General features: G+C 48.5%; 1 protein-coding gene across 1 annotated transcript in view; it reads right to left on the bottom strand.

The window, feature by feature from the left end:
• The window catches only part of STK32B (serine/threonine kinase 32B), a 438,704-nt gene that overhangs the window by 321,275 nt on the left and 105,187 nt on the right, over positions 1-12,242 (bottom strand). The window contains exon 3 of the mRNA XM_033213721.1: positions 1,026-1,177. Coding sequence (XP_033069612.1) covers positions 1,026-1,177 — 152 coding nt within the window. The remainder of the gene's footprint in view (positions 1-1,025; positions 1,178-12,242) is intronic.

The following is a 12,242-nucleotide window of genomic DNA, read 5'->3' on the forward strand; positions in this document are numbered from 1 at the left end:
CTAAGTGTGCAGAGCAACCGAAATCAGTGGTGGTCAAGTATGTGCAAAGCTAGACTTACCCCTCCGGGGTGGCCGTGCCAGCTCTTAAGGTCAGTGGGTCAACTGAGCCGCTGAATGAAACGGTCAGAATTCGTTTCCTAAAGCAGCCTGTTCTCCCTCTCCCCTTCAACACAATCCAGCTTAGGAAACACTTGCTAAGTCCCTCCAAGGTATCAGATACTGTGTTAGACTCCCAGAAACAAGCAATTTCTGTGTGAGGACAGAGAAGTAACCCCATAATCTGGGTCCGCGGTGATAAAGATGGTGTTAGGTCAAACACAGGACAAGACTGAGGTCATGAGGGGCACTCAGCTGGCCTGTGGGTCTTCAAGGGCTCTTGACCTAAGAGTTTCCTAAGCTGGGTGCCAGGAATGCACAAGGGTTGGTTAGGGGACACTGGAGATGGGGACGTGAGTGTTTTAGGAAGAGAGTTCACACGCAAAAGCACAGAGGCAGGGAACCACCGACAGGATGTGTTTCTAGGATGCAAATTTAAAGTGAGGATAATAGCCAAAGATGGCTTGGAGTGAGAGTTCTGAAACATGGGTCATGGCAGGTTTTGGGGGCTGGATTGACAATTCCGAATTTGGTACTTCCGTGATGGGCAGCCACCTGTACTGAAGTAGAATACTGGTTCCCAGGGGCCCTTCCTGCCATCAGCTCTACGGCTGTGACTTTCTGAAACACTGAGCTCCCCACTCCCTTTAGTAGCCTATCTTTGGCATTCTCTTATCACTTTCCACATATCTTCTCAAATACACAAAACCTTTCTCCATTTATTTTCCACTCTGATTCATCAGATAAGAGGACAGAATTAAAATGAAAATGAAACATATGCCTACAGACTTCATCAGAAAACGTATTCTACAAAATAGTGAAGAAGAACCGAACCCAGAATATTTCATCCCTTTCTCTTTACAATGCAGAAGAGTCCTTCAAATTTGCATTTGGCTCCCCATAGGAGCCCTGGATGGAGCCACACTCACCATAGATTGACCAGGAAGGGGTGCTCCAGCCCTTGCATGATCTGCAGCTCCCGGAAGACATTCCGAACCTCATCCCTCTCGATGCACTTCTGCTTGTTCATGTACTTCATTGCATACATTTTCTTAGTGTCTCGCTTCTGCACGATGCATACCTGAGCAACAGCCAAAGGGCAGAACATTCAGGCCAACAATGGAAAAGGAAGACACAGGAGAAAAGCCACCCCACACTGCATTTTTGCTTCTGGATTCACGTCCCTGTTCTTAAAATCTGCTAGTGGAGCAGCTCTGCTAAGTGAGCCACAACCTCTCTGCAACTGCAAAATGGAGGAGTTGGACCAGATTCACCAGTTTATTAAATATTTACATGAGCACTGGCCAGGTACTAAGGGCTGAAAGAGGAGATGCAAACACAGAAGACAGAAGAAGCAGGCCTGCCCTCAAGGGGCTCACAGCCCATGAGGAAAATAGATAAAAGCAAAAAGCACCAGTGACTATAACCCTGAGATGTGTGGCATGCACAAGTGTTGCAGACTCTGTCTGTGCCCACCTGAAATCTCCTCACCTTTCCTACTTCTGCACCCACCTGCCTGACTTCCATCTACCAGTCCTGCATTTCTCTCCCTGAGGACTCTCTTTTGCCAGTAGGGCCCACTTTGCTGCCCATGCAGCAGACCACCCAAGCCAGGGAATTAATGTCCTCAGAGCAACACTCAATCCATGACTGTTAGAAACTGGAATATCAGTACCCCCCTCCCTTGCCCATCACCTGGGATGAGGCTGAGGCCGGTGTTTTACACTGGCTCCTGGAGTTTGTACGTTTGCCCAGCCCCGCAGTGAGGTAACAGGCTTGACAGCACACCCTTTCCTGGCTGTCTCCCTTCCTATCCTTCCCTGTGTTCTCTTTGCCTCTCCCATGCCCTGTCCTCAAATCCTTGCCTTGGAGCCTGATTCTGGAGAACCCCAAACTCAGGCACATGGATTCTGGAGGAGCACAGGAGAAGCTGTGAACAGCTATGATGGCAGTGGTCCTGTATTGAACACTCTACTGCAGGCCAGACACTGAGCAAATTATCTCCTTAATCATCTCACTGAATCCCTATAAGAACCTTACGGATAAAGCATGAGGAAGCTATAGCCCCAAGTGTACTAATTAACTTGTTCAGAGTTCAACAAACCACCAAGTGGCAGGGTGGGGGTTCAAATCCATACGGCCTGGACTTTTGAGTGACTGCCTTACCTGGGGGCAGTTGGGGGCAGGGTGGGAGGATGGGAGCTGTCAGAGAAGGCTCTCTGCAGGATCAAAACCGGGGGGCGAGCTCTAAAGGATGGGAAGATGGTATGGGTGAAAGAAGAGGCTTCGAAGGAAAGGGAACCCTGCAAAGGAGGGCATGGAGCCGAGGAGACACAGCAAGCATGGCAGGAAAAGTCAGCAGGACTGACATGCACCATGTGGCATGGACAGTTAACAAGGATTGTATGAGTTAGTCTTCCCAACACCCCAAGGAAGGACTGTATTGGTTCCTTGGACAGTTAGCAAGGATTGTATGAGTTAATCTTTCCAACACCTCGAGGAGGGATTGTGTTGGTTCCTCAGGTTGCTATAACAGTACCTCAAACTGGGGGGCTTAAATAACAGAAATGTATTGGCTCATAGTTCTGAGGGCTGAAGTCCAAAACCAGGTGTCGACAGGGCCCTGCCCCCTCTGAAGGCTCCTGCGGGTATCCTCCCCTGCCTCTTCCAGAGTGGAGCAGCTCCAGCAACCCCTGGTGCTTACAGCTGCAGCGACTGGTGCTCCAGCAACCCTTGGCTTACAGCTGCAGCACGTCCGTCCTAGCCTCCGTTGTCACATGGCATCCTCCCCTATGTCTCTGCGTCATTCATCTTCTTATAAGGACACCAGTCAGTGTAGACTTAGGGCCTACCCTAATCTAGTATGACTTCATCTTAACTAATTAGACTTACAATGATGCCATTTCCAAATAAGGCCACATTCTGAGGTTCCAAGAGGACTTGAATTTGGAGGGAGTGGGACACCGTTCCATCAAGGACAATGACTATTACTATCCCTGCTTTACAGAGAAAGGAAAGTGAGGCCTAGAAAGGTTTTAGTGCTTTCTGAAGGCTCAACTCCAACCTGGGCTCTCTGCTTCCCCAGCTCTCACTTTTCAACCACAGCGCGGCCTCCCTGAGAAACGGGACATGCTGGAAAATGCCAGCAATAACACCGTCGGCCTGAGGACCCAGTGAAGGAGCTCAGGGTTTTCTCCTGGCATCATAGCCTCTCTTCTGTTGAAAACTGGACCCCATTCAGCTCTGACACGTTGCAAATCTATTCGAGGCAGATACAGTATGATGGCAGAAGCCTGAATTCCGACTCCGGCTTTGGTTCTTGCTGCCTCTCTTGGCCTCAGTCTCAGCATATGTCTGAACTGAGTCAGCAAAACTCACCCGGCACCACTGGGGTGAAACTAAACAGGACCGAGAAGTGGGAGTGCCAGGCGGCACTGAGGGATGATAAAATGTCAACTGCATCTCAATTAAATAGCATGTTTCATGAAATCTCCAAAAAGATGTTCTTTCCAGAGTAAAATTTGCGGCATGAGGTTGAAGGCCCACGGAACACCCATTTCCAGTAGTGAAGGTGAGAATATAAAATGCAAGGAGGCAAAGGTATGATGTGCAAACGTACCTCAGGGGTCCTGGCTTTGTGGGAATCCAAGCAAAGACTTCTGAAGGCCCCGGGCACCAGGCCCTGAGACCCACATCTGAAGCCAGACATGTCGTGGGAGGATAATCCCACTAATTAGAATTTGTCATCTCTCTCACTTCTCATTTGCCTTCTCAGAAGAGACGGCGGGCACTGCCTCTGCAGGGCTGGGACCTGACTGTCAGCTGACTGCATCACTGTGAAAAGCTTAGACTGGGATGAGAGTCTGCGCAGCGCCCCCGGGACCGCGTCCCTTCAGATAAAGATATCCATGGCACTCCTGGGTTTCAAGGGATGGCTCTCACCTCAGCTCAGAGACATTTTAGGAACTGGAAGAGATTCTCCAAAATTAAAACTGCCTTTCAAAGAAGAACTAATGATTTCAATAGAGCTTGGAGGTTTGACTTTTCAATTTAAGCAAAAGCAGGCGGTTGGTACAGGATATTGAATGCAGCCTGGAAGTTCTGATTTGCAAATAAGAGAGACCAAGGATCAGGGGTCTTGGCCAGATTGATGTAGAGCCCTGAGTGCGGCTGGGATCCATTAATCATCTGGACCTTGGCGACCTCCTCGGTAAATTGAGGGCTAAGACCACATGCTCTCTAGGGCACCTCAGAAGCATTCCGTTTCTCAGGAACACAGAGTAAAGAGGGCTAGACCAGGGGTCAGCAGAGCTGGGCTCTGAGCCTAGCCCTCTTGCAGACTATGAGTGGGGCTGTGCACAAATCCTGGCCCCTCTGGACTTGCTTCCTCACTGACCAAGAAGGGTTGGTAACAACAACTGAATTAAACTGACCAGCAGATAAAGGCTTAAAAAAAAAAGAGCCAAGTTATATCTAATGCACTGAGTGGAGACAAGAGTCTTCCTGGGAGTTAGAGTCACAGAGAGTTTGAGCTCAGGGGCTACTCTGAGCAGGGCTTAAATTCCAGCTCTTTGCTGTGTGACCACAGGCAAGTCGCCTACTGTCTCTGAGCCTCATTCTGCTCATCAAAGCTCCTGCTGTTCACCCTGTGCTAATACGGTGTGAAGCTAGCAGCCTGCAGCCTGCAGTCTGCAGCCTGGAAAAGGGCTCACTCCAGAATCTGACCGTGCTGCTGCCTTAATCTGGGACTTGGAGCCTCTAGAAACGGGAGAAATAAATCTCTGTTCTTTAAGACACCCAGTCTATGGCATGTGTGACAGCAGCCCAGGCAGATCAAGACAGTGCCCTTATTTGGATAAGGGTCTTTGCAGATATAATAGTTAAGGATCTCAGGATGAGCTCATCCTGGATTAGGATGGGCCCAAATTAAATGACGAGCGTCCTTATAAGGGAAGAGGAGGAGACACATCCAGGGTGAAGGCTACGTGAGGACGGATGCAGAGGCTGGAGTGATCAATCTACAAGCCAAGGAATGCCGAGGCTGGCCAGCAGCACCAGAAGCTGGGTGACAGCATGGGACAGACCCACCTTCAGAGTCTCTAGAAGGAAACTACCCTGCCCACAGCTAGATTCAAGACTTCTGGCCTTCAAAACTGTAAGGTAATACATTTCCATTGTTTTAAGCCACCTGGTTTAGGAAGCTATCACAATCTGTAAGTGTCCACCACTGCCACCCACCAGTGGCTAAATAACCTGGCCAAACACTCTGTGGTCCTCAGTCTCCTCCACTGTGAAATGGGTCTACAGAGCCACCCCTCCCAGGTCCACAGTCAGGTCTCCATGGGACAGAGCGGCAAGAGCCACAGCATGTGGCCCATGTGAAGAAGCAGAAAACACAGGCTGGTGGAGTAAGCGGCAGACTGATGCCTGGACCCAAACCCTGAGCCTCTGGCAAAGTGTCCTCTCTCCATGGGTTCCCTGTAACTAGAGTGATTTCTGGTATTTTAAGGTTTAATGTTTGGAATTTCAGAAATAGGGAGAATTCACTGAAAGCTTCCAAACTGGCCACCCCACCTCTGCTCTGGTCTCTGTAGATGTCCTTTTGCCTGGTGAGAATGTCTGAAAAATCAAAGACTGAAAGCCTGCAAGGGCCTTCTTTTGCCTTCAGAAAATGTTCAAGGTCGAGGTCTTGGCATTCAAAGACCTTGTCCCCTCCAACATCTCACACACACACACACACACACACACACACACTCTTCACTCTATCTCAAACTCTTTAGAATTTCTTTGTAGATTTTCTCTAGTACCAACCTCTCCTGCCCTTGTTACCTCCTTCCCTGACCTACTGCCACCCAGTCTGGCCTTCCCAGACTGGCTAGCTCCATCTCTGTCCAGACGTTACATCTTCCGGAACCTTCCCTTTGATCCTCGAAGCTGTATGTGCTGCCCTTCCCACCGAGCTGCCATAAGTCCTGTTTCTACTGTAAGGCTTGACATACTGTATTATAAACCCCTGTTATGATCTGGCAGTCAGACTCCAAGCACCCTGAAGACAGAGGCCATGTCAACTCAGTTCCTGTTCAGAGGCTCACAGGTGTGAAAGTGTCACCTTTCTGCATTAGCATATTTCATTTACTCTGCCTGGAATACCCTCCCTGCAAACCTTCTCCTGCCTCACTCCTTGCCTGCCACTGACTGACCTCAATGCTTCCCTGGCCCTGACCTCCAAGTCTGAATCCTCAAAGCAGCTGAATTTCATACACACTGGTCTATTACATCCCACAGGGTCCAGAGCAGGTCAGCGGTCCTCAGTGACTCCATATTTACAGTGTAGGAAGAGAGGCTTCCATACCTCCCTGCCCAAAATCCCGTGACAACCATGTGATTGAGGGATCTGCTGAAACTGATGTTGCATTTTGGCCTCAGAGCTCAAAACAGGTGCTCTAGAAGGAGGCTGAACACTTGTCACCAATGGCAGACTCTATCCAGATCCTGGGAACCTTCAACTTCAAAATAGAAGAGCTACGTCTCGAGTGGCACCTCGCCCAAGTTTGGGGTCCTTGGCAAGGCTGCTGAGAGCCCTCTTCTACAGGAAATCACAGTTAATGAGGTGAGAACAAGCAATCTGGCCAAAGCCACCCAAGCTGCTACTAAAAGGCAAGCACCCAATTAACATTCCTCATTAGTCTAATTCAATTAGGATCTGATGTCATCATTATTAATTATAACTTAATGGGACGGATTTCAGCTGATTTGCTGTAGGAAAGGCATGCCAAGCACACTGAGCATCAGAAATTTAGGAATGGATCCTGAGTCAGTGGAGAAGGCGGCTGGAGCATACGGAGAACCTGCAGCGCACCTGCACGCGGTGGTCACAGTCCTGACTTTACAGTATATTCGGGGCGCTGACGATGTTGATTCTGCAGCACACCCAAAGCTCTGGGAGGCCCTGGGATTCTGTATTTTTTTAGATGTGCCCCAGCGAAGGCTGAAATACAGCCCGAGTTGAGAATGATTTTTTTTTTTTTTTTTTTTTTTGAGACAGAGTCTTCCTCTGTTGCCCAGGCTGTGGTGCAGTGGCTGGATCTCAGCTCACTGCAAGCTCCGCCTTCCGGGTTTACGCTATTCTCCTGCCTCAGCCTCCCGAGTAGCTGGGACTACAGGCGCCCGCCACCTCGCCCGGCTAGTTTTTTTTTTGTATTTTTTAGTAGAGACAGGGTTTCACCATATTAGCCAGGATGGTCTCGATCTCCTGACTTCATGATCCGCCCATCTTGGCCTCCCAAAGTGCTGGGATTACAGGCTTGAGCCACCGCGCCTGGTGGATTTTACTGGAATCTTCAAGAAAGTCCTTGCTTGGTGTCTTCACAGCATCCTTTATGGTCAGGACTCTAATCGCTGGTTAGCAGCTCAGGCAACCCAAGCTCCAGGCCAACAGACGAGTACAGAACAGAGAGGCTAGAGCTGTGCCAGAAACCCAGGACTATGGGGTGCAAAGTCTCAAGGATCCTTTCATAGTAAGCCTGGGCTGCCCTCTTCTCATCTTGCTTGCTGGGCAGCTGTGGGTCTGACTCTACCCCATCAATGGGACCTGAGGCAGACACTGGGCTAGTTCTTCTCTGTGCTGCCCGCCTCTACCATCCCCCAGCTTGAGTAGCACACAGCAAAAACTGTTGAATGAATAAACCACTACAGTGTGACATTAAAAGACTCTGGTTATGCTTGCAGGGACAAGATTCTGGGAAATGACCAATTTGGGGTGGGTGGGGGGTAAGAAAAACGGAATTAAATATGATTACTAAAGATATGATCAAGCTGGCTACTATTGTTCAAATAATTCACTGAAAGAAGACTATCTTTGGAGGCGAAGCTTTTTACTACTTAATATGCAACCTCCCCTTTTCTCCTTTACAGCAGGACCATTTACTTCAAGAAAGCAATGTGATCCATTCCATACGCACTTACAGCCAGCAACAGCCACAGTTCTAACCAAGGTCATGTTAGTTTGCTAGAGGTTTCTAGGGAAAGTCTTGCTTTCTGCATAAAAGAGAATAACTACAGACGGTCTCACCTTTTTCTCTTCTCCAGCTTTCTTCCTGTCCTTCCTACCTTGAACACGGATGTAACGTCTGGAACAACAGCAGCCCCTTGTGACCATGAGGCCAAGAAAGTCTCAGAGAAGCTGAATCTGCTATCATGGAGCCTCCTGCCTTCAGATTTCTTGTTACGTGGGAAAAATAAACCCCTCTTTGTTTAAGCCACCATGAGGCAGGTTTTTTTGTCCCTTGCTGCTGAGTCCACCACAAATGATATACAAATTATGACTTTTCACAGCACATAAATCCCATGTAGGCTCTGATCAATGGTGGTCTCATTGGAGGGATCAAAAGTTGGTCTCAAGAAAAATTCTTATTTGGATGAATATTTCAGTCAATAAACATGTATTAAGTACATGCCATGGGCCTGGTACCATGTCAGCCATGAGGATATCACTCTCTCCTGGGAACCCGAGGAATAATGGGATAATCAGACAATATGCAGGAGTAAAGGCCAAAGTCCTTCACTGTGGATCCCCAGGCCCTAAGTGGCGTAGTCCCAGTTCCCCTCCCACTTCCCACAGTGACTTCTGCTCCTTCCCTGTACCCACAATGCTCTTCTCAGGCATCCACAGGTCTTGGGGCCCTGTCTTCTTCAGGCTCTGCTCACAGGCCACGTTACCAGCTAAGCCACCTCTGACCTCCCTGTGCGAAGGGGCAAAGCCCTCCCCAACACCCCAGCCTCCCTCTCTGCTGCGCTCCCATCACAGGACATGCTTCCTGCTTCATTCATATATTGTTCACTTCCCCTACTGTGAACCCCACGACAACAGGGATTTTTCTCTTATGTTCACTGTATCATCCTCAGCGTCTGGCACACAGCAGGCACCTAGCTGATAATTGTGGCTGAATGAATGAGTCATTACTATTTAGAAAACACATGGGAGAGGTGAGTACATGGGGCTAAGGGACCCCAGAAGGGTGATCCTAAACCAGATGTGGGATTTAGGAAAGGCAATCTGGAAAAGGTAGCATTTGAACCTTAGCATAGTCACCAAGGGTTGGTCTCATGAGGACGAAGGTATGGGGAGGGGGAGAAAGAAGGGGGTTACCAGGAGAGGGCACAGCCTCTGTGGAAGTTCAGAGAGATGAGATGTGCCATGGCACGTGTTCCTACGTTGGTCGTTTTCTCAACTTCCCATCTGTACAGTGGGGATGAGTGGTATTTGCCTTAATGGACAGTTACAAAGACTCCATGGTAAGCACTGAGTATGCTGCTCATCACGGTTGTGTGATCAGCATCCATCTCTCTTCTGAGGAACACAGGCCATTGTGGAGATGCGCAGAGTGGCCCAAGAAGGGCTTCAGGAATGAGTTCGTGGTTGTCTGGTGTGACGGATAGTTTTCTGTGTCAACTGGGCGGCGCCATGGTGCCCAGATTTTTTTTGTCAAACATGATTCTGAATGTGTCTGTGCAGGTGTTTTGGGGTGGGGTTGATATTAAACTGGTGGACTCTGAAGACAGGATTGCCCTCTGTAAGATGGGTGGATTTCCTCAATCTGTTGAAGGCCTGAATGAAGTAAAAGAGTGACTTCCCATGATAGGAGGGGATTCTGCAGCAGATGCCCTTCAGACTTGATCTGTAGCCTCAGCTTCTTCCTGAGTCTCCAGCCTGACTGTTTATCCTAAAGATTTGGATTTGGCAGCTTTCATAATGATATAATCAATGAAATCAATCAAACTCCGGTAACTTATATATATATATGTAGTTACACCCCATCGGTTCTGTTCCACTAGAGAACCTCGAGTAAAACAGCTGGTAATGAGCCAGCCAGTATCAGAATTCAGCACCTGAATTCAACTTCCTACCAGCCTAGGGAGCCACTGTAGCCACGAGTACTGGCATTTGGCATTTCTCCATAGTCCCTTAAAGAGTAAGCACTCAAAGCTCAAACAGTTTGCTACTTGGTTCCAAAATACGTTTCCTCAGTCAGCGTACACAGAGAGACTGCACCATGGGGCACCCCCTTGGTAAGCATAGCCCTACAGTGTCCGAGCCGTGTTCCAGCAAAGCAGGCCCGCCCATGGGGAGCTGAGAAGCAGTATCTTCCTGCCCCTTGTCAGTGAGTTCCAGCCCGTGTTGGCCAAAGCTTGCTGGTATTCACCTGCAACATTGTACAAGTGACATCATTGAGATGAGATGACAGAGGTGAGTGATGGGGCAGGTGACAGATGGCTTGAATGACATGTTTAAAGGGTTGGTGCCATGGGCTAAACTGTATGTCCCCCAAGTTCGTATGCTGCAGTCCTAACCCCTAGCACCTCAGGATGTGACTGTATTTGGACACGGAGGCTTTAAAGAGGTAATTAAGGTAAAAGGAGGTCTTTGGGTGGGCCCCAATCCAATATGACTGTGTCTTATAAGAAGAGGGATCAGGACAGACACACACACAGAGGGCTGACCATGTGAGGATACAGGGAGAACACAGCATCTGCAAGCCAAGGAAAGAGGCCTTGGAAGAAGCCAACCCTGCCAATTCCTTGACTCGGACTTCAGCCACCGGAACTGTGAAAAATCCATGTTGTTGTTCAGCCCCCAACCCTGTAGTCCTTTGTTGTGGCAGCTCGAGCAGACTAACACTGTTGACTTTTGTTCTGAGAGCAATGGGGAGCTGTCTTAAAAGAGGATCCTAAGTAAACAATTATGAATGAATGAATAAGGGAATAAACAAACTACGTGGAGAATGTGGCTTGTAGGGGGGAGCTCTTTCTGGCAGCAGGTGGAGGGGAACAAAGAGAGGTGATGGTGTGCTTTAAAAATAAGTGAATGCCGTGTTTGGTTTTCTGTCCTTGCAATCACACACCGGGGCTTGCTGTGGGGTGGGGGAGAGAGCGGGGAGGGATAGCATTAGGAGAAATACCTAATGTAAATGAAGAGTTAACGGATGCAGCAAACCAACATGGCACATGTACACATACGTAACAAACCTGCATGTTGTGCACAGGTACCCTAGAACTTAAAGTATAATAAAAATAAAAAATAAAAATAAAAATAAGTGAATGCCCCTGCTTACACACACTGGAGGACATCACAGTGTCAGGAAACTCCACAGCAAAGCAGGGCACAGGGACCCCAGGACCAGCGCTGTGCCACTGGCACCCTTGGTGCCCTCAGGGTAAAGGGAGCTGGGAAACACTCTGCAGATGGGCAAAGGCCTGAGAATGCTTGGCTGCTGGACGGAAGGAGACGTCACTATGAGAAGATGCTGAGAAGTGCAGATGAGCAATGAGGTCCACCAAGCTGGTCAGTAATGGATCATCTGCTCTGGCCGATGTTTGCAAGCCATTCGCGAGTGAGTCTGCATTTCCTGTGAAATTTAGCTCCTAATAAAGTGATCCCCAGAAGCTGACACATTCCTCCAAAGTACGCCTCAAGCCAAACACAACCTAATTAATATGAAATGAATAAATATTTCATTAAAAGGAAATAGATTCCATCCTTCATGAAGATGTCTGCACGAACAATGAAGGCTTCTAGTAAATGCATCATTGTTAAGAATTCTAAAGATGATTCCAACATAAGAATAGCAGCTAACTCGAGGCTCAGAGAAGTTAGTTAACTTGACCAGAGTCACGTGGCTGGGCCAGAATTTCAACACGGCTCTGTCAACCTTTGCAGTCAAAACTGTTTAACTAATAGGCTCTTAGCTAATTGACTCATTCAGTTCACTACAAAGAGCAATCAAACATTCTGAGTCCTCGCTTGTGGCAGACACAGTGCTGGGCATTGGAGATACCCAGGCTGCTACATGCCCCACTGCTAACTCTGTTGCTGCCTCAGGACCTTTGCATCTGCTGCTCTTTTGGTCTGTGATGAGCTTTTCCCTAGATCCCCACGTGGCCCATTTCCTTCTCAGCAGTTGGATCTTAGCTCAAATTTCTCCTTCGGGAGAGGCTGTCTCTGTTGCCCTCACCCGCAATGAAGCAGTCCCACCCTCCCAGGTCACTGCACTACACATTTTCTGCAGAGCAGCTATCATCAATATAAATCATCATGCTTATTTATTGTTTGTATGTTGGTCTGCTTCTTCTACGAAACCGTCAGTTCT

The sequence above is a fragment of the Trachypithecus francoisi genome, unplaced genomic scaffold (assembly GCF_009764315.1).
Source record: "Trachypithecus francoisi isolate TF-2019V2 unplaced genomic scaffold, Tfra_2.0 Lachesis_group1, whole genome shotgun sequence".
NCBI lineage: Eukaryota > Metazoa > Chordata > Mammalia > Primates > Cercopithecidae > Trachypithecus > Trachypithecus francoisi.